This window comes from Salvelinus fontinalis, chromosome 14 (genome assembly GCF_029448725.1).
Source record: "Salvelinus fontinalis isolate EN_2023a chromosome 14, ASM2944872v1, whole genome shotgun sequence".
Classification (NCBI taxonomy): domain Eukaryota; kingdom Metazoa; phylum Chordata; class Actinopteri; order Salmoniformes; family Salmonidae; genus Salvelinus; species Salvelinus fontinalis.
The window spans coordinates 22,424,456-22,447,863 of record NC_074678.1 but is presented as its reverse complement, the minus strand read 5'-3'; the positions used below and the strand labels follow the sequence as shown (position 1 = coordinate 22,447,863).

General features: G+C 43.7%; 1 protein-coding gene across 2 annotated transcripts in view; it reads right to left on the bottom strand.

The window, feature by feature from the left end:
* The window catches only part of LOC129869627 (E3 ubiquitin-protein ligase LNX-like), a 119,675-nt gene extending 99,099 nt beyond the window's left edge, over positions 1–20,576 (bottom strand). For both annotated transcript variants that reach the window (XM_055944212.1, XM_055944213.1), the window contains exons 1-2: positions 20,484–20,576; positions 4,457–5,029 (exon numbers count right to left, since the gene is read on the bottom strand). In XM_055944212.1, coding sequence (XP_055800187.1) covers positions 4,457–4,938 — 482 coding nt within the window. In that variant the 5' untranslated portion in view covers positions 4,939–5,029; positions 20,484–20,576. The remainder of the gene's footprint in view (positions 1–4,456; positions 5,030–20,483) is intronic.
* Positions 20,577–23,408: the final 2,832 nt, after the last annotated feature.

The following is a 23,408-nucleotide window of genomic DNA, read 5'->3' as shown; positions in this document are numbered from 1 at the left end:
AGGGATGTTTGGTGTGCATGTTAACTGGAGGGGGGGGACAATAGGGATGTTTGGTGTGTATGTTAACTGGAGGGGGGGGGGACAATAGGGATGTTTGGTGTGTATGTTAACTGGAGGGGGGGACAATAGGGATGTTTGGTGTGTATGTTAACTGGAGGGGGGGGGGGACAATAGGGATGTTTGGTGTGTATGTTAACTGGAGGGGGGGGGGACAATAGGGATGTTTGGTGTGTATGTTAACTGGAGGGGGGGACAATATGGATGTTTGGTGTGCATGTTAACTGGAGGGGGGGGACAATAGGGATGTTTGGTGTGTATGTTAACTGGAGGGGGGGGGACAATAGGGATGTTTGGTGTGCATGTTAACTGGAGGGGGGACAATAGGGATGTTTGGTGTGTATGTTAACTGGAGGGGGGGGGGACAATAGGGATGTTTGGTGTGTATGTTAACTGGAGGGGGGGGACAATAGGGATGTTTGGTGTGCATGTTAACTGGAGGGGGGGGACAATAGGGATGTTTGGTGTGCATGTTAACTGGAGGGGGGGGACAATAGGGATGTTTGGTGTGTATGTTAACTGGAGGGGGGGGGGACAATAGGGATGTTTGGTGTGTATGTTAACTGGAGGGGGGGACAATAGGGATGTTTGGTGTGTATGTTAACTGGAGGGGGGGGGGGGACAATAGGGATGTTTGGTGTGTATGTTAACTGGAGGGGGGGACAATATGGATGTTTGGTGTGCATGTTAACTGGAGGGGGGGGACAATAGGGATGTTTGGTGTGTATGTTAACTGGAGGGGGGGGGACAATAGGGATGTTTGGTGTGTATGTTAACTGGAGGGGGGGGGGGGCAATAGGGATGTTTGGTGTGTATGTTAACTGGAGGGTGGGACAATATGTATGTTTGGTGTGCATGTTAACTGGAGGGGGGGGGGGGACAATAGGGATGTTTGGTGTGTATGTTAACTGGAGGGGGGGACAATAGGGATGTTTGGTGTGTATGTTAACTGGAGGGGGGGGACAATATGGATGTTTGGTGTGCATGTTAACTGGAGGTCAACACAGTTTTATCACAACAACATTATGAGCCCTGAGAGAGAGGAGCAGATGAGGACAACAGAACACACAAAAACACCTGCAGCAGTTATTATGGGTGCTGCAATATTTAACCATATTTAGGAAAACATACAGTATAGTCACTCTGTGTATACAGTGGGTGAGGAAGTCTCTCTGCTCTTACAGTAGAGAGACTGAGAGACATTTAGAGAGACATTTACACACTCCTCTTCAAGTGTGTAAATGCATGTTGGGGTTTTCAGTGTTTCTGCTACCTGTTCTTGATGTGAGCCTCCATCTCTCCTTGAGGCAGGGTATCAGTGCAGTGGGCTAAGGTGTGTTGGGCTAATATGTTATTACAGTAGATAGTGGGTTACGGTGTGCTGGGGTAATATGTTATTACAGTAGATAGTGGGTTACGGTGTGCTGGGGTAATATGTTATTACAGTAGATATTGTGTTAGGGTGTGTTGGGCTAATATGTTATTACAGTAGATAGTGGGTTACGGTGTGCTGGGGTAATATGTTATTACAGTAGATATTGTGTTAGGGTGTGTTGGGGTAATATGTTATTACAGTAGATATTGTGTTAGGGTGTGTTGGGGTAATATGTTATTACAGTAGATAGTGGGTTACGGTGTGCTGGGGTAATATGTTATTACAGTAGATAGTGGGTTACGGTGTGCTGGGGTAATATGTTATTACAGTAGATATTGTGTTAGGGTGTGTTGGGGTAATATGTTATTACAGTAGATATTGTGTTAGGGTGTGTTGGGGTAATATGTTATTACAGTAGATATTGTGTTAGGGTGTGTTGGGCTAATATGTTATTACAGTAGATAGTGGGTTACGGTGTGCTGGGGTAATATGTTATTACAGTAGATAGTGGGTTACGGTGTGCTGGGGTAATATGTTATTACAGTAGATAGTGGGTTACGGTGTGTTGGGGTAATATGTTATTACAGTAGATAGTGGGTTACGGTGTGCTGGGGTAATATGTTATTACAGTAGATATTGTGTTAGGGTGTGTTGGGGTAATATGTTATTACAGTAGATAGTGGGTTACGGTGTGCTGGGGTAATATGGTATTACAGTAGATAGTGGGTTACGGTGTGCTGGGGTAATATGTTATTACAGTAGATATTGTGTTAGGGTGTGTTGGGGTAATATGTTATTACAGTAGATATTGTGTTAGGGTGTGTTGGGGTAATATGTTATTACAGTAGATATTGTGTTAGGGTGTGTTGGGGTAATATGTTATTACAGTAGATATTGTGTTAGGGTGTGTTGGGGTAATATGTTATTACAGTAGATATTGTGTTAGGGTGTGTTGGGGTAATATGTTATTACAGTAGATAGTGTGTTAGGGTGTGCTGGGGTAATATGTTATTACAGTAGATATTGTGTTAGGGTGTGTTGGGGTAATATGTTATTACAGTAGATATTGTGTTAGGGTGTGTTGGGGTAATATGTTATTACAGTAGATAGTGGGTTACGGTGTGCTGGGGTAATATGTTATTACAGTAGATATTGTGTTAGGGTGTGTTGGGGTAATATGTTATTACAGTAGATATTGTGTTAGGGTGTGTTGGGGTAATATGTTATTACAGTAGATATTGTGTTAGGGTGTGTTGGGGTAATGTGTTATTACAGTAGATATTGTGTTAGGGTGTGTTGGGGTAATATGTTATTACAGTAGATATTGTGTTAGGGTGTGTTGGGGTAATATGTTATTACAGTAGATAGTGGGTTACGGTGTGCTGGGGTAATATGTTATTACAGTAGATATTGTGTTAGGGTGTGTTGGGGTAATATGTTATTACAGTAGATATTGTGTTAGGGTGTGTTGGGGTAATATGGTATTACTGTAGATAGTGGGTTACGGTGTGCTGGGGTAATATGTTATTACAGTAGATATTGTGTTAGGGTGTGTTGGGGTAATATGTTATTACAGTAGATAGTGGGTTACGGTGTGCTGGGGTAATATGGTATTACAGTAGATAGTGGGTTACGGTGTGCTGGGGTAATGTGTTATTACAGTAGATATTGTGTTAGGGTGTGTTGGGGTAATATGTTATTACAGTAGATATTGTGTTAGGGTGTGTTGGGGTAATATGTTATTACAGTAGATAGTGGGTTACGGTGTGCTGGGGTAATATGTTATTACAGTAGATAGTGGGTTACGGTGTGCTGGGGTAATATGTTATTACAGTAGATATTGTGTTAGGGTGTGTTGGGGTAATATGTTATTACAGTAGATATTGTGTTAGGGTGTGTTGGGGTAATATGTTATTACAGTAGATATTGTGTTAGGGTGTGTTGGGGTAATATGTTATTACAGTAGATATTGTGTTAGGGTGTGTTGGGGTAATATGTTATTACAGTAGATATTGTGTTAGGGTGTGTTGGGGTAATATGTTATTACAGTAGATAGTGTGTTAGGGTGTGCTGGGGTAATATGTTATTACAGTAGATATTGTGTTAGGGTGTGTTGGGGTAATATGTTATTACAGTAGATAGTGGTTTAGGGTGTGTTGGGGTAATATGTTATTACAGTAGATAGTGGGTTAGGGTGTGTTGGGGTAATATGTTATTACAGTAGATATTGTGTTAGGGTGTGTTGGGGTAATATGTTATTACAGTAGATATTGTGTTAGGGTGTGCTGGGGTAATATGTTATTACAGTAGATATTGTGTTAGGGTGTGTTGGGGAAATATGTTATTACAGTAGATAGTGGGTTACGGTGTGTTGGGGTAATATGTTATTACAGTAGATATTGTGTTAGGGTGTGTTGGGGTAATATGTTATTACAGTAGATAGTGGTTTAGGGTGTGTTGGGGTAATATGTTATTACAGTAGATAGTGGGTTAGGGTGTGTTGGGGTAATATGTTATTACAGTAGATATTGTGTTAGGGTGTGTTGGGGTAATATGTTATTACAGTAGATATTGTGTTAGGGTGTGCTGGGGTAATATGTTATTACAGTAGATATTGTGTTAGGGTGTGTTGGGGAAATATGTTATTACAGTAGATATTGTGTTAGGGTGTGTTGGGGTAATATGTTATTACAGTAGATATTGTGTTAGGGTGTGTTGGGGTAATATGTTATTACAGTAGATAGTGGGTTACGGTGTGTTGGGGTAATATGTTATTACAGTAGATATTGTGTTAGAGTGTGTTGGGGTAATATGTTATTACAGTAGATATTGTGTTAGAGTGTGTTGGGGTAATATGTTATTACAGTAGAAATGTTAATCCAGTACATAGTGGGTTAGGGTGTGTTGGGGTAATATGTTATTACAGTAGATATTGGGTTACGGTGTGTTGGGGTAAATGTTATTACAGTAGAAATGTTAATCCAGTACATAGTGGGTTAGGGTGTGTTTGGGTACGGGACCTACCTGTTCTTGATGTGAGCCCCCAACTCTCCTCGGGGCAGTGTATCGGTGCAGTGGTCAGAGAAGGGGCAGGCCACGGCCACCTTGTCCAGTAGCTTGTGCACCAGCAGGCTGGATTTGCGGCAGTTCTGCAGCATGAGATGGGTGCGGTCCACGGGGCAGAAGTCACTCTCCAGCAGGAAGCTGGTCAGACACTCCTGGCAGTAGGTGTGTCCGCAGGGCGTGTCCAGCGGCCTGATGAGTGGCTGCAGACAGATATGACACATGAGGTCATCGTCCACCTCGTCTCGGTACAGGTACTCATGATTCTCCTCTATCAGGTGTCTCTGGCCGCACGTCTGGCACAGGTCAGGGGGAGGTGACTCCAGGCCGCCGTAGCCAATCATGGCAGGTGGTGGTGGTTGTGGTGGGGGTGGTTGTGGTGGGGGTGATGATGCCATCGCCATTGCCATGGCAATCTCAGGCACCTCCTCCTGGCTACTCATGAACAGGGCGGGGCTAAGTTTGGCCGAGGGAGGCTTGGTTTGGTGCTGTGGGGGATCAGGTGAATTTCACTGAATGTAGAGGTCCATGGAGCTGTATAGAGAGACAGAGAGCGGCATTGATATTGTTTCAAGCTGGAAGCTGTTCATAATCTTTGTATTCTGTGAGATGAGCTAGAGGACTTGGTGTTGCATATGAACATAAGCAGGCAGGCAGGCAGGCAGGCAGGCAGGCAGACACACACACACACACACACACACACACACACACACACACACACACACACACACACACACACACACACACACACACACACACAAAGCAGTGAAATACTGAGCAGCAATCCAGCCACTGTGAGAATAGCATCAGAACTAATGACTCTTTTCTCATTTCACTCCTTTTGATGTAGATGTTTCTCTTCTGGCAGAGAAGACTGATATCCAACTACTGAGAAACTCATTTTCTCTCTGGCTACAGAAACATCAATACTCCTTATCCCAACACCAAACACACAGAGAGAGAAATAATCTATGGCACACACTTTACTGTCTGCAGCTATTCAGATTCAATACATGTGTACTGTGTGGGACATACAGAAACAGGACCCGAATTTGATCACTGTTTGCTGAGAATGTTCCTGCACAGCAGGAAATGCAAACTTGTAGTGTATTTGAGCTTTAAAAAGGCTTCTAAAGTTTGTAATTTCCACTTTAAAACGTCCGACATTAAAAATGTATCAACCCCTGAAGAACATTTCCATGAATTATAATCCACATAATAATCCACATTTCCCATTGCTGCAGAATCATTTTCCTGCTGTAGCAAACTGGTTCAAATTAAGATCTCTCACAGGTACTGCTGCTCATTCCGTGCACCAGTCTTGGAGGTCACCGGCCTCTAGGCGTCACTGAACTGTCTCATTACGCACACCTGATTCCAATTCCCCTGATTAGTAGTTGTATATATGTGCCCTTTGTTCACCATTGTCTTGTTGGTTATTGTTCCCATGTCCGTTGGTCTGTGAGTACCTGTGCTTTGTTGTTTCGGCTTTCGTGCTGCGTGTATTGTGCACTTGTTATTACGGATCTCGTCCCATGTATTGTTGTGCATTTGTTATTACGGGTCTCACCCCGCCTAGTGTGTTGCGGGTCTCGTCCCTTGTATTTATTAGCGGTTTTACCTCGCTCTTTTGTTTGGGTTACATCCCTGTGTTTTGTATACGTGTTTGTTTTGGGCTTCGTCCCCGTGCCTTTTCATGGCATGTTGTATTTTTGGTGGAGTATTAAAACCCCCTATTACGTATACCTGCGCCTGTCTCCAATCATTTATACAACGTGACAAGATCCTACATCTGAAATACATACAGTTTCAAATACCTCTCAAAATACACTGTGTGTACATTTAAACAGTATGCCGTGTTCATGAGAGGTAGGTTGGGACTGTAGTATCACTACGTCAACTCTGAGACAGGCGGTTTCCCCTGGCACACCATCCTGAACAGATGGGCAGAGACGACTGGCATCCAAGGACTACGTCACCCTGGCAACAGCCATCTTTTTGGCACCCTTATGGACCATTTTTCTGAAGCAACTCCTGATTGGCTATCACTTTGGCTGATGATGTTATAGATAATCCGACAGGACATTGACTGACATCAACTAACCTTATTGGGTTTCAATTCACTGAGCATCAATGTAGTGTACTGTAATGGACATTGACTAATCGAGCACAAAGTATGTCATAAGAGAGAACCTTTTCTATAGTGTGTGATGTTCTCTATAACCTATAGTACACCTCTCCATCTGTGTGTGTGGTTGGCAGTCATGTGAAAACCCAGCAGGTACTGAGACAGTTTCCATGACACGCTCCATAGCCTTCCAAAGGGGATATACCTGACTGTCACAAAGGTCCTTCAGTACCTGAGCTGAAGCACATACACACGTCCACACCAATGACTGTAAATGGTGCACATACTGTACACTAACAGGCATGCCCACAAACATAGACGTGCCCACACGTGCCTATACTGTACACACCCAGACATACACACTCGCACATAAACATGGACAGAGTACACATCACCTAGTTGTAAACACACACACACACGGGCCTTAGCCTACATAAGAGGGAGAGTTGTGAGTTCTGTCTGTTTGCTGTGTGTGTCTGGGAGGAGGCCTGTGGTAATAACAGAAGCTGAACCAGACTATAACAAAGCTGGTGGGCCGCTGTGAGCTCTCGGGGTGGGCCCTGCTACTCTCAGGTACCTGCTATGAAGAAGACCAGCCATGTCCTGCTCTTCTTCACTCTCCCTCTATCTGTCTCTACCTCTGTCTCTCCCTCTCTCCGTCTCTCCCTCTCTCCGTCTCTCCCTCTCTCCGTCTCTCCCTCTCTCCCTCTCTCCGTCTCTCCGTCTCTCCCTCTCTCCCTCTCTCCGTCTCTCCGTCTCTCCCTCTCTCTCTCGGTCTCTCCCTCTCTCTCTCGGTCTCTCCCTCTCTCTCTCGGTCTCTCCCTCTCTCTCTCGGTCTCTCCCTCTCTCTCTCGGTCTCTCCCTCTCTCTCTCGGTCTCTCCCTCTCTCTCTCGGTCTCTCCCTCTCTCTCTCGGTCTCTCCCTCTCTCTCTCGGTCTCTCCCTCTCTCTCTCGGTCTCTCCCTCTCTCTCTCGGTCTCTCCCTCTCTCTCTCGGTCTCTCCCTCTCTCCGTCTCTCTCTATCCGTCTCTCTGTCTCTCCGTATCTCTCTCTCTCTCTCCCTCTCCATCTCTCTGTCCCTGTCTCTCCCTCTCCCTCTCTATGTCTCTCCCTCTCGCTGTCTCTGTCTCTCCCTCTTTCTGTCTTTCCCTCTCTCTCTCTCGCTGTCTCTGCCTCTCTCGGTCTCTCTCTGTCTCTCTCGCCCTCTCTCAATCTCGCCCTCTCTCTGTCCCTGTCTCTCCCTCTCTCCGTCTCTCCCTGTCTCTGTCTCCATCTCTCTGTCTCTCCATCTCTCCCTGTCTCCCTGTCTCCCTGTCTCCGTCTCTCCCTGTTTCCGTCTCTCCCTGTCTCCGTCTCTTCGTCTTTCCGCCTCTCCGTCTCTCTCTGTCTCCCTGTCTCCGTCTCTCCCTGTCTCCATCTCTCCGTCTCTCCCTGTCGCTGTCTCCATCTTTCTGTCTCTCCGTCTCTCAGTCTCTCCCTGTTTCCATCTCTCCCTGTCTCCGTCTCTCTGTCTCTGTCTCTCCCTGTCTCCGTCTCTTCGTCCTTCCGCCTCTCCGTCTCTCCCTGTCTCCGTCTCTCCGTCTCTCCCTGTCTCTGTCTCTCCCTGTCCCGTCTCTCACCATCTCTTCATCTCTCCATCTCTCATTCTCTCCGTCTCTCCTTCACTCCCTGTCTCCGTCTCTCCGTCTGTCCCTGTCTCTGCCTCTCCCGGTCTCTCCGTCTCTCCCTGTCTCCGTCTCTCCCCGTCTCCGTCTCTCTCTCTCTCTCTCTCTCTCTCTCTCCAATTTTAAGGGCTTTATATTTATATTGCCAAAGCAAGTGAAATAGATACTTAACAAAAGTGAAATAAACAATTAAAAATGTACAGTAAACATTAAACTCACAAAAGTTCCAAAAGAATAAAGACATTTCAAATGTCATATTATGTACATATACATTGTTGTAATGATGAGCAAACTGTTAAAGTACAAAAGGGAAAATAAATAAACATAAATATAGGTTGTATTCACAATGGTGTTTGTTCATCACTGTTTTCCCTTTTCTTGTGGCAACAGGTCAAACATCTTGCTGCTGTGATTGCACACTGGTATTTCACCCAGTACTACTGGCATTTCACCCAGTAGATATGGGAGTTTATCAAACTTGGATTTGTTTTCGAATTCTTTGTGGATCTGTGTAATCTGAGGGAAAAAAGTGCCTCTAATATGGTCATACATTTGGCAGGAGGTTAGGAAGTGCATTTTGGCATTGATAGTTTGCTCTGTTTCGCTCTGTTTTATTTGTAAATTCTTTCCAATATGTCAAGTAATTAGCTTTTTATTTTTTCATTATTTGGTTGGGTCTAATTGTGTTGTTGTCCTGGGGCTCTGTGGGGTCTGTTTGTGTTTGTGAACAGAGCCCCAGGGCCAACTTGCTTCGGGGGCTCTTCTCCAGGTTCATTTCTCTGTAGGTGATGGCTTTGTTATGGAAGGTTTGGGAATCGCTTCATTTTAGATTGTTATAGAATTTAACGGCTCTTTTCTGGATTTTGATCATTAACAGGTATCGGCCTAATTCTGCTCTGCATGCAATATTTGGTGTTTTACTTTGTGCAAAGAGGATATTTTTTGCAGAATTCTACATGCAGATTCTCAATTTGGTGTTTTTCCATTTTGTGAATTCTTGGTTGGTGAGCGGACCCCAGACCTCACAACCATGAAGGGCAATGGGTTTCCATAACTGATTCAAGTATTTTTAGCCAGATCCTACTTTGTATGTTGAATTGTTGATGGCATACCGGTAGTTCCTTTTGATGGCATAGAAGGCTCTTGTCTTTCAGATTGTTCACAGCTTTGTGGAAGTTACCTGTAGCGCGGCTTTTTAGGTCAAGGTATGTATCGTTTTTGTGTGCTCTAAGGCATGGGTGTCTAGATGGAATTTATATTTGTGGTCCTGGCAACTGGACATTTTTTTGCAACACCATTATTTTTGTCTTACTGAGATTTACTGTCAGGGCCCAGGTCTGGCAGAATCTGTGCAGAAGATCTATGTGCTGCTGTAGGCCCTGGGGTCTACAGCACTGTTCTTGTGATCATTTTGACCCCACGGGGTGAGATCTTGTGTGGAGCCCCAGATCGAAGGAGATTATCAGTGGTCTTGTATGTCTTCCATTTCCTAATAATTGCCCCCACAGTTGATTTCTTCAAACCAAGCTGCTTACCTATTGCAGATTCAGTCTTCCCAACCTGGTGCAGGTCTACAATTTTGTTTCTGGTGTCCTTTGACAGCTCTTTGGTCTTGGCCATAGTGGAGTTTGGAGTGTGACTGTTTGAAGTTGTGGACAGGTGTCTTTTATACTGATAACAAGTTCAAACAGGTGCCATTAATACAGGTAACGAGTGGAGGACAGAGGAGCCTCTTAAAGAAGAAGTTACAGGTCTGTGAGAGCCAGAAATCTTGCTTGTTTGTAGGTGACCAAATACTTATTTTCCACCATAATTTGCAAATAAATTAATAAAAAATCCTACAATGTGATTTTCTGGATTTTTTTTCTCATTTTGTCTGTCATAGTTGAAGTGTACCTATGATGAAAATTACAGGCCTCTCTCATCTTTTTAAGTGGGAGAACTTGCACAATTAATGGCTGACTAAATACTTTTTTGCCCCACTGTATATGTCGAAGAGGGTGTGGCTTAAGCTGCATCTCTGTCTCAGACCCCGGCTCTGTGGAATGAAATGTGTGAGTTTTTTGCCAATTTTAACCGCACACTTGTTGTTTGTGTACATGGATTTTGTAATGTTGTATGTTTTCACCCCAACACCACTTTCCATCAATTTGTATAGCAGGCCCTCATGCCAAATTGAGTCGAAAGCTTTTTTGAAATCAACAATGCATGAGAAGACTTTGCCTTTGTTTATGGTTTGTTTTTTTGTCAATTAGGGTGTGCAGGGTGAATACGTGGTCTGTCGTACGGTAATTTGGTAAATAGCCAATTTGACATTAGCTCAGTATATTGCTTTCACTGAGGAAATGTATGAGTCTGCTTTTAATGATAATGCAGAGGATTTTCCCAAGGTTGCTGTTGACGCATATCCTGCGGTAGTTATTGGTGTCTAATGTGTCTCCACTTTTGTGGATTGGGGGGATCAGTCCTTGGTTCCAAATAATGGGGAATATGCCAGAGCTGAGGGTGATGTTGAAGAGTTAGTCAATTGGAATTTGTGGTCTGTATATTTTATCATTTATTTAGGATACCATCAATCCCACAGGCCTTTTTGGGTTGGAGGGTTCATATTTTGTCCTGTAGTTCATTCAATGTGTTTGGAGAATCGAGTGGGTTCTGGTAGTCTTTAATAGTTGATTCTAAGATTTGTATTTGATCATGTATATGTTTTTGCTGTTTGTTCCTTGTTCCTTGTTATAGAGCCAAAATGATTGGGGAAGTGATTTATCCATACATCTCCATTTTGGATATATAACTCTTCATTTTGTTGTTTGTTTAGTGTTTTTCCAGAAGTGTTAGAGTCTATGGATTCTTCAATTACATTGAACTGATTTCTGACTTGCTGTTCCTTCTTTTTCCGTAGTGTATTTCTGTATTGTTTTAGTGATTCACCATAGTGAAGGTGTTAGTTGGATAAGTTTCTCAATTTCCTTCCTGCATTCTTCATCAAACCAATTGTCATTGTTGTTAATTTTCTTAGGTTGTCTACTTGACATTTTTAGATTTGATAGGGAAGCTGAAAGGTCAAATATACTCTTTAGATTTTCTACTGGCAAGTTTACACTTTCACTATTAGAGTGAAACATTTTGTCCAGGAAATTGTCTGGAAGGGATTGAATTTGTTGTTGACCAATTGTTTTTTTGGTAGATTTCCACACTACTTTCCTTCCTGCTATTGCATTTCTTAATATTATTCAGTTCCCTTGGCTTTGATGCCTCATGATTGAGCAAAGCTCTGTTCAAGTAGAGTGTGATTTTGCTGTGGTCTGATAGGGGTGTCAATGGACTAACTGTGAACGCTGTAAGATACTCTGGGTTGAGGTCAGTGATAAAGTAGTCTGCAGTACTACTGCCAAGAGATGACCTATATGTGTACCTACCATAGGAGTCCCCTCGAAGCCTACCATTGACTATGTACATACCAAGCGTCCAGCAGAGCTGCAGGAGTTGTGACCCGTTTTTGTTGGTTATGTTGTCATGGTAGTGTCTATTTTTATTTATTTATTTTATTTATTTATTTTACCGTTATTTTACCAGGTAAGTTGACTGAGAACACGTTCTCATTTGCAGCAACGACCTGGGGAGTAGTTACAGGGGAGAGGAGGGGGATGAATGAGCCAATTGTAAACTGGGGATTATTAGGTGACCATGATGGTTTGAGGGCCAGATTGGGAATTTAGCCAGGACACCGGGGTTAACACCCCTACTCTTACGATAAGTGCCATGGGATCTTTAATGACCTCAGAGAGTCAGGACACCCGTTTCACGTCCCATCCGAAAGACGGCACCCTACACAGGGCAGTGTCCCCAATCACTGCCCTGGGGCATTGGGATATTTTTTAGACCAGAGGAAAGAGTGCCTCCTACTGGCCCTCCAACACCACTTCCAGCAGCATCTGGTCTCCCATCCAGGGACTGACCAGGACCAACCCTGCTTAGCTTCAGAAGCAAGACAGCAGTGGTGTGCAGGGTGGTATGCTGCTGGCTTTATGGGGGCTATGGGGGCATGTGTGGGAGGGAATGCTTTCACCTCCAGGTAGGTGTTTGTCCCCCTGTGTGCTGAGGGTGTCAGGTTCTTATCCAGTTCTGGCATTTAGGTGGCCACAGACTAGTACATGTCCCTGGGCTTGGAAATTGTTGATCTCCCCCTCTAGGATGGAGAAGCTGTCATCGTTCAAGTATGGGGATTATATTGGGGGGATATAGGTAGCACACATGAGGACATTTTTCTCTGTTGAGATTATTTCCTTATTAATTTCTAGCCAGATGTAAAATGTTCCTGTTTTGACTAATTTAATAGAGTGGGTTAGGTCTGCTCTATATCAAATTAGCATACCCCCTGAGTCTCTCCCCTGTTTCAGACCTGTTAGTTTGGTGGATGGGACTACCAGCTCTCTAACCTAGAGGGCAACCAGTGGGTCCGTCTCCTTTATTCCATGTTTCTTGTAGTATGACAATGTCTGTATTTCAAATTTCTTTGATAAAGTCTATGTTCCTGCTCTTCAGGCTAAAGGCAGATGACCTCAGACCTTGTATATTCCAGGATGAGATAGTAAAAGCTTTGTGTTCCATAGTGTCTAGTGTTGTTTTTGTGTGGTTTAGGCCTGGACCATCACAGTAGGTCTGAGAAGAGCATGTTGAGCATCTGATACATACCTCTTAGGTCGCAGGATGGGGCTTGGGTGGGTGTAATAGTGGGGGTTGGGCCTATTGCTCTGCTCACGGCCTGGCCATGTCCTACTGTCATGTTGAGGTCCTTGCCGTAGGGGCTGGGGGCATGGGGTGGGCAGAAGGGGCATAGGTCTGATATGGGGGGCCTACAGTATGTAGAGTGTGGCCAGGGTTTGCTTGGGGTTGTCTTAGCTGGTTGGGGTGTGGCTGGTGATGCTGTGGTCTGGGTGTAGGTCCTCTTGGCGTGGGTGCAGGTCCTTCAGGAGGGGTCTTGCTGGTTTGGGCGGGGTGTCCATTGCTCTGTTGCTCCTGTGTGAGTTGCTAGGGCTATGGTTGAGGGTGACGTCCTTCAGGGTCCTTGCAAAAGTTGGGATTGCTGCCTTGTAGAGGTGGACCTGGTCATAAAGGTTGTTCAAGTCCAGGGTGGAGTGGTGTGCCAAGTAGACATTAAGTTTTGAGCCCAAATCTTGTGTAATGCTTGCATTCACCCACTGTATAGTGGCAGGGTGAACGTCTTTCATGGTAGCAGTGTGGCAATAACCACTTGTGCGTTGGGGAAAGTGAGTGCTGTGGCCACCCGTTCCTATTGGGCCCTCAGGTCATTTGTACCTTTGTGAATTATGTGGCTGGGTGACCCTAGTCTGTCCTCTGACAACAGCTCAGGGGCATGCCTAGTGTTTGGGCACCAGAGTTTAGCCACGTTGTGTTTGGGAAAAAGTTTATCCTCTTGAATGTATTTGGCATTTGAGTCAATGAGGAGCACAATCTCTGGCTTTTGTGTGTTCTCAGTGGATGTGTTGGGGTTGTCAAGAGAGCTATCAGTGGAGCTGACAGGGGGGCTGTTAGGAGGGGGTGGGGTCTGTTGGGTTGGTGGGTCCTGTGGTATCTGTCCCGTTGAGGTTGTGGTCCGGGTCTGAGGTGGGCTGTTCTGCTGGCTTCTCTGGGGGAGTGTCCTGCTCTCTGTCACACCACAGCTTAGTCACCTCCTCCTTCAGTGCCATGTGTGCCTATTTAAGTTGTCTCACCTCAGTCCGTAGAGCAGCCATCTCTCTCAGACAGCCGTCCAGCTCCACCTTCTGCCCTCCGGGTCTTGTTGGGGGGTGTTGCTGTGCTGGTCTGTTTTGTGGGTTTGTTCTGTTTTGGATTGTGTGGACTAACTCTCTGAGCTCCACCATGTCTCTCTCCAGCTCTGTGAATTTATCCCTCTCAATGATGGAGGAGCAGTGCAGTTGTGGGACCTGGGTGTTCAGTGCTGGGGGGGTGACTGTCCTCGTCTGCAGGACAGTTTGAAGAGGTGTGATCAGACTCACTCAGGATGGGGGAGTCGTCACAGAGAGAGATCTTTTCCTGCTGTGCTCTCTCTTTGATCCTGTAAAAGTCCTACAGGAACTGCATGAGGATGCCCTGCACCACTGTCCCAGACTTGTACACGTTGACAGAGGTTGTTTCAATTTCCTCAATGTCTAGTATTCTGAGTTTCCACCCTGGGCCAATACCCTCTCTCTTGACATAGGGGTAGTGTGCTCTTATAGCACTGCGCCATGCCAGGGGATGGTCTGTGTGGAAAATGATGTTGCTTACATTCCCCTCTTTGTAGCAGTCAGCAAATAGTGTCTCTGGATTGTCCTTGAGGAGTTTGTTTGTACTTATTCCTTGCAGTGTTTTTTTAATATCCATAGGGTAATGTATTGTAATGACCTCTCCACAGGGATAAGCCATTAAAGCTGCAGCCAGGTCATTTCTGTCCTAGCAGCTTGGTAGCTCAGTAGCCTTATTTATTAAGCTTTATATAACAAAATTACGTAGAGATGATTGTCTTTTACTTTGTGGCTTCAGAAGTGGGTTTAGGCTGAACATTACTCAGTGTTGTGTTGGATGGTATTTCTAGGTTCCGCTGTGTTTCTTCTGCAGGTTTTGGTTTGTTATACATTTTTTCTTTATAGTCCTTGGTAGTAATAGTCCATTCAGGTAGTTTTGTCCAAAATCAAGGTTTTAGGCATGGAATTTAGATTTGGATTGAAGATGTTGAGGTTAAAAATTCAAGTTTATCTACATTAACTAACCAGGTGAATCCAGGTAAAGCTATGATCCCTTATTGATGTCATTTTTTTATCCAACTCTAATTAAAACATTTTGCAGAACTCAGAAGAACTCACTCATTCACTCTCTCACTCTCTCACTCTCTCTCGCGAAGACGCAGGTTAAGAAGAAGAGTACGATATAGAGGTAATAGAATGTATACATGTTTAATATATGTGTAGTCTATACAGACAACGGCAGCAGAACAATCAGTCACAGAGTCCTCTGCAGTATCTGGAACTCATTAAACAAAGCAATGCCTTTGTGTAATAAAACAGTAAAATCTGAGGTTTACATTCACACACACACACACACACACACACACACACACACACACGCAACAAAGCACTCAGAGGAGACACACCCGTGCCCGGGGAACACCTCCCAGAGATCATTATCGCAGTGTTAATCCTCAGAGTGACAACATGGCGTCACAGAACCACCCCCGGGGAGCTCCAACCCACCCTGCTCTAACCTGCTCTGGAGGGAAATAGAGTGACACACAGCTGACGGCCATGACAGGCTGAAACGTGACCAGGCTAAAGCCCACCTCACCAGCCATCCAATAACCAGGCCTACATGATTAATAAGAAAGAGAAATTAAGCCTCAGCCTTTCTAAAGTATCAGTTTGATTGGACTTTCTTCATTGGCTTTTGTTCACACCACATTTAATTAAATCATCCATTTTCTAGAGACAGTCCTTTGTGTAACCAGGGTAACCTTTGCCCAACATTCAGGGAGGAAAGACGATGAACGATGGCATAAGGAAACCATTAAATGTAGACAGAGGCCAGAACCACTCATACGAGACTTAATCCAATGACTCATGAATACAAACGGCTCACATACCGTACACATTACACAGACAATCATACAATGCACAAACAGTCTCACACACACATTGGTCAGTGTGTATCTCCAATGAGCGTGTGATACAGTGTGAGTTGATGAGTTAGTAATGATACAACCCAGTGCTTACTCAGCTCTTTTCCTTATGGCTCTGGTTGAAAAACAACCTTTTGACAAGTTAAGTGTGTTACTGTCAGCATTTTAATGTCTGCAGTATATCAGTGTGTAGCTCTGTAAATTTGTCCCGTACTCCTATGATAATGTAAACTAATGCAGCTAATGCACATCCTGCTAGCACAACAAAAGGCAGTGACACTAATCCACAAAAACCTGCGTTGACCTGACAAATCTAAACCTTTCAAAAGCACACCAATTACAGTTCCATAAAAACACATCCTGTCCCTCACCCACGCAGAAACAAACTGTAGGCATGTACAGCACATGGGGATCAGAGTATCCTTTGACATGTAACTATGTGTATGTCATGTAGAATGGAACAGCATGAGTGCAATGTGCATGCTACAGTGGACATAATGAAGGTCCCATTTACTGTACTGCTTCTCTAATAACCTATGCCTGGTTCTTCAAGGAGTTAACAGCTCACATAGCCAGAGTATGGTATGTTATGCCTGGTTCTTCAAGGAGTTAACAGCTCACATAGCCAGAGTATGGTATGTTATGCCTGGTTCTTCAAGGAGTTAACAGCTCACATAGCCAGAGTATGGTATGTTATGCCTGGTTCTTCAAGGAGTTAACAGCTCACATAGCCAGAGTATGGTATGTTATGCCTGGTTCTTCAATGAGTTCACAGCTCACATAGCCAGAGTATGGTATGTTATGCCTGGTTCTTCAAGGAGTTAACAGCTCACATAGCCAGAGTATGGTATGTTATGCCTGGTTCTTCAAGGAGTTAACAGCTCACATAGCCAGAGTATGGTATGTTATGCCTGGTTCTTCAAGGAGTTAACAGCTCACATAGCCAGAGTATGGTATGTTATGCCTGGTTCTTCAAGGAGTTAACAGCTCACATAGCCAGAGTATGGTATGTTATGCTTGGTTCTTCAAGGAGTTAACAGCTCACATAGCCAGAGTATGGTATGTTATGCCTGGCCCTGCAGGTTCCCAGGCCGGTAGGTTCAGTGTGTTGTCTGAGCCAGGCAGGCAGGGCTGTTCCGACATGTTCGTCACAGGCAGAGCATTCCACAGCCCTGTGTTCCTCCTCCAAACACACATATTCAGAGCAGCAATAACAGAGAGGGGCACTGTGGGTAATAACATAGAAACCCACTTGTGCCCCATGATGAAATCAGGTATCATAAAGCAGATTTTTTATAAACTGCCAAATGAATAATTAATGTGTCACACTGCAGATAATCATGACATGTTGAGGTTAAGGGACACACAAGGAGACTGTAGGTCAAACATAGCAATTGAGAGAGAAAATGGGAATAAGATAAGATACAAGGACAATATCAAATATATTCACATTTTGATATCAGAAGATTCTCGCAAACCCAAACATATAACAAAAAATGTAATTAACAGCTAATGTTGACTTTTTTATTTGGGGCTATGGCATTCACAATTGAAAACATTCTAACAGTATTTCTGATTGTCTGTTAGAAACATGCACAGCTATTAGGGCATAGTTCGCTTTTGAAAGACTCTCTCTCCAATAAGAATGATTTCCTCTGAATCCACTGATTCGGTCACTCATCTGTACAATGTTTTTGTATTTCCCTTGTATGCTTGCATTCAGTCCGTTCACTTTCCCAAATATATCTATGACATAAGCACGGAAACACATTTTCTTTTCATTACACAGAAAGTCAACCAAGTCAGTTGTTATACATCCATTGTGAATGACAACAGCTCCTCTCTCAGTGCGAAACATCTTTCCAACTCTCCCCCTCGATAACCACCAAGCCTTGGTGTGAAATAGAACATTGTCATGTTCTGATCACCTATCTCCACATAATTTAGCAACCAGACGCGTGTGCAGTGGATGTGGTTTGATGTAGTTTACAATCGAAGTTGCCTGCTGCAGTATATCTCAGAGTTCTGTGCTCAGATCTTTTGCCTCCAGTTGCTCTCGGTGTATCATACAATGCGTCCATATGGCAGAGGGAGACACATTCATAACTAGAGTACAGAGTCCTGCCCGCCGTACTGCCATAGATGGAGCCTTATCTGTGCAAAAGCCCACCATTCAATCCCATTGAATCTGTTTTTTGTAAATATAGCCACGCAGCACACTGAACATCCCCTGTGCTGTTTCAAGCTCAGGATTCGAGAAACAGAACAATATGTCCTCCTGAATAGCATCTCCGACATCTATAGCGAACAAAAGTCAATGCATGGGCATCTCGGCCCTCACAGCTATCGTCCATTGGAGATCATAAGCTGGGGAGTTTGAGTTGTTCAGTCAGTCTCCTCTTGATTGCTAGCTATAGCATGAATATCTGACAAAAGTATTGATGTGGGTTTCTGTGCTTCTGCCATTGTTTTTACTATATCAATTGCATCCGGTAATATTAAAGTCTCTGCAATAGTGTGTGGTTTCATAGCGTAGCAGGCCTAGCCATTCACTGTGGGAATGATTCAAGTGCAACAATAAAGTTTCCCATGATCTAGGGCGCTCTCTGGTTGAATTTGATATTTTAGACTTCAATAATTTTCATTTAGATTTTTAAGGTTTGCCACATTACAATGATTTTGAGATACAAAGACGATATTATAAAATATACTTTCTTTTGTATATATTTAGTTTTCAGGATTTTGGAAATTCTCCCTCAATTTTCATAGCAGGCGACCCAATGTGGGGTCGCGACCGCTAGTTTGGGAACCACTGACAAATCCTATCTACACAACCTGTCAACACTACCTGTCAACACTGTCACAAACCTGTCAACACCCTCTGTCAACACACTCTTTCAACATACTCTGTCAACAGCCTGTCAACATACCAAGTCAATACATTGTGAACACATCCTGTCAACACATTCTGTCAACAACCTGTCAACACCCTCTGTCGACACAACCACATACTTCACTAGGGTTGCATAATTCCTGGAACTTTCAATATATTCCCTGTTTTTCCAGAAATCCTGGTTGGAAGATTCCGGATTTCCTGCTTATTCCCTCCTGATTCCGGGAATTCTTTTGGAAAAACAGGGAATTTATTCAAAGTTTTTTTTTGCAACCCTATACTTCACACATGGTTTAGTTTGATATGTGTACCCATATCAAGTGTATCAACCTGGACTAAGGGGTAGACATAACATAGTAAACATACCATTTGTCTCTCTCCATTTGTATGATATGTTACGTATGTATTAATTTGTGGATGTCCTTCATCCATTTTATGATATTTTGTTTTGCAAATTGCAATTTGTACAATATGTTATGAATTTGCAATACGTTGTGGCTAACATTAGCAAGGTGGCTAGGTAGCTAATGCTAGCATTAGCTAGGCAGCTAGCGTAGGCTAGGCTAGGCTAGGGGTTGGGGTTAAGGTTAGGGTTAAGGTAAGGGTTAAGGTTAGGAGTTAGGTTACATGTTTAGGGTTAGGGGAAGGGTTAGCTAACATGCTAAGTAGCTGCAAATTAGTAAGTAGTAGCAAAGTTTCTAAGTAGCTAAAATGCAAAAGTTGTCCTTGATGAGATTCGAACATGCAACCTTTGTGTTACCCCACCCCACCAAACGAACCAAGCAACCAACCAATCATGTAATCTTAATTTTTTCCTTAAGTAACCTTTTGTCTTATGTAACCATACCAAACACAACATATCATGCTAATTTGAATGTCCAGGGTTTACGTTTACAATGTCTAGTCTATGAGACCAGGCTGAAGTGTAAGCACACAAATATCAAGTGCATGTACACAACGCATGCAAATTACATGACATAACTTAAACATTCATCCCTGTAGAAGTATGTCATTGATATTTGACACTTGTGATATGAGACCTAAAGTTCATGAAGGTTAGACTATTTAACATAATGTGTGTTAGTTATGTAATATGCGTACTGTAGGAAAGTAATTGGTTCATCATTATCCAGCCAGGTGGTTGAGATCTAAGGAGCTCCAGCCTAGAGGGTACTGTGTGTACCGTGACTTCTAATACCACACTTAAACAAACAATTAGATTTTAGCAAATAAGCTTCCCAGATCCAGAAATCTGTCAAACATTATTTAAGATTAAAACACAGACTATGGTAATCAATGCCCTCTCTACACCCTGTCCATCAAGTCTACTGTCTGGAACAGCAGAGCTCAGAGGACAGGAGAGAAGCAGGCAGCCAATGAGCTCAATGGAGCGGCTCTAATGGCTCAGTCTGTCTGGATCAGCACAGAGTTACACTCAGAGGCTCAAAACAGATAATATGGATAAGTTACTGTACAGACACTTAACAGAGACAGGAAAAATATAGGGAAGAGAACATGTCTGACACACACACACACACACACAACATTCAAACGACTTTCATAGATGCAAATACACAAACAGAAGTATGAGACAATAGACAAACTGTCAAGTAGACTTCTTCTACTTACTGTTAACCTTCAGAGCTGTGTAGATAGGTAGCAGTCATACATTCTGACCACAGAGTTTGTTGAAGTACTTACAGAACTCACAGAGCAACGTTCACTTCAGGCAAAGCGGCTTCACCTGGTCAGGTAATACTTAGGAAAGGGTGTAACTCTAGATCTGTCAAAGAGCCAGAGAGGGAGAAGGGGAATGGAGGGAGGGAGAGAGAGTATGGACTGCAGGTGAACACGATACCTGTTGATTGGCTGGTGGAGTTCAGTAAGGAAATGTCCCGGTTACAGAACCTGTTGATTGGCTGGTGGAGTTCAGTAAGGAAATGTCCCGGTTACAGAACCTGTTGATTGGCTGGTGGAGTTCAGTAAGGAAATGTCCCGGTTACAGAACCTGTTGATTGGCTGGTGGAGTTCAGTAAGGAAATGTTAGAATTCCTGGGGGAATTCTGGGATAGAGAACAGGACAGAACAGAGTCAGAGAGTTGTGGATGTGCTGTGATGACCCAGAGCTGGCTGCTAACATCTGGAAGCTGGTCCATGTGACCAGGAAGTGGCAGAGAAGGGCGGGGCCAGAGCAAAGGTAGACAGAAAAGTGGCTTAACCTGCTCTGGGAGGGAGGGAGACTGGGAGAGGCTTGGACTGTTTCCCATACAGGGATAGACAAATAGCGCTGGAGGGAGGGAGAGGGCAAGAGAGGGGGAGGGAGAGCTAGGAGGAAACAAAACTAAACAACTCACAGCAAACCAGACATATTTTGTTAATAGTCAGATAATGAGGGATATTCCAGATTGAATATTGTATGTGTATGTATATTACTGTAAATATTGAACACGTTCCCTGTGTATAACCATATATTTTGATACATTGAATGTTAATATTGTGAAACTATGTTATACATGTTTTACCCCCTGTTTCAGGAAGTTATGTCACTGAGTACTGCCCCTATATATAGGACCCCCCCCCCGCCCCCCACCCCCACCTGGGATATGGATGCCTGATGAAGACCTAAGGGTCAAAACTTTGTTGTAAATAAATATCACCTGGGACATGAGCAGCAGTGTGCGGCGTTTTAATTTCTTTTTCCCGTATTACAGATTAATACCAGCTGTAGACTCAGCAGGACTGTGTACCACCTACACACAACACTAAAATACACAGGCACACTAGGGGCAACTATGATGGGGGTTGGGCCCACTAAAAAATCAAAACTCATCATGAAGGGCCGCAGTGGCTGACGGGTCTGCATGACCACATCCATACTCACGCCCAAAGTGACATTTGGTTGAGGGGCCCCCAATGTCCATTTTTTTACTGGTCCCGTCCTGCAATTCTACATACAGTAGCAAGAACTAGTATGTGAACCCTTTGGAATTATCTGGATTTCTGCATAAATTGGTCACAAAATTTGTTCTGATCTTTATCTAAGTCACAACAACAGACAAACACAGTCTGCATAAACTAATAACACATCAATTATTGTATCTTTCTTGTCTATATTGAATACATCATTCTAACATACACAGTGTAGGTTGGAAAAAGCATGTGATCCCCTAGAGTAATGTAATGCTCGGGGTGTAGTGGGTGCGAAGTCAGGCGCAGGAAGCAGAGAGTTCAGTGGTAGTGCTAATTGAATGCACAAAAACGGCAAACAATAAGTCACCCCACAAAACACAGGGCGCACACAAAACAAATGCCCCAAAATAATATAGGTAATTGGGTAATATAGCCCAACTAATTAACCAAACACAAAACAGGTGAAACCAATAAACAGAAAAGGGGAAAAAAGGGATTAGTGGCAGCTAGTAGGCCAGTGACGACGACCGCCGAGCGCCACCCGAACAGGAAGGAGAGCCACCTTCATTAGGAACCGTGACAGGTAATGACTTCTCCAAAAGCTCATTGGAGTCAGGAGTCAGCTAACCTGGAGTACAAACATTGAGACGAGATTGCAGATGTTGGTTAGAGCTGCCTTGCCCTATGCCCTGCCCTATAAATAACTCACAAAATTTGAGTTGGCTATTTACAAGAAGCATTGCCTTGTAAACCATACCTCGAACAAAAGAGATCTCAGAAGACCCACGATTAAGAATTGCTGACTTGCATAAAGCTGGAAAGGGTTACAAAAGTATCTCTAAAAGCCTTGATGTTCATCAGTCCATGGTAAGACAAACAGTCTATAAATGGAGAAAGTTCAGCACTGTTACTACTCTCCCTAGGAGTGGCCGTCCTGCATAGATGACTGCAAAAGCACAGTGCAGAATGCTCAATGAGGTTAAGAAGAATCTTAGTGTCAGATACTTAAAGAAATATCTGGAACATGCAAACATCTCTGGTGATGAGTCTACGATACGTAAAACACTAAAAAAGAATGGTGTTTATGGGAGGACACCAAGGAAGAAGCCACTGCTGTCCAAAAAAAAACATTGCTGCATGTCTGAAGTTCGCAACAGAGCAGCTGGATGTTTCACAGCGCTACTGGCAACATATTCTGTGGACAGATGAAACTACAGTTAAGTTGTTTGGAAGGAACACAACAACACTGTGTGGAGAAAAAAAGGCACAGCACACTAACATCAAAACCTCATCCCAACTGTAAAGTATGGTGAAGGGAGCATCAATTTTAGAGCAAATATCCTGCAATTCTGTGCATTTTGCTGTGCCTTTGGCCATGTTAATTTGATATGAGTGGGGGCCACCAATGGGGGCCACCAGGAGGTCAGGGCAAGTGCCCTGCGTGCCCTGTCGGTATTCGGCCGTGATTAATACAAGTTTAGATAGATGGCTAGACTAATTTACCAATCAAAAAATGTTAGCCGGCATGGGCTAATTGAGTGACTGTCAATGACTGAAACAAAACAAAAGAAACTGCTGATGCACAACAAAATTTCGAAATTGCACTTTTTGTATTCTACCTCTCAACAGCAAGTTGACAGAGAT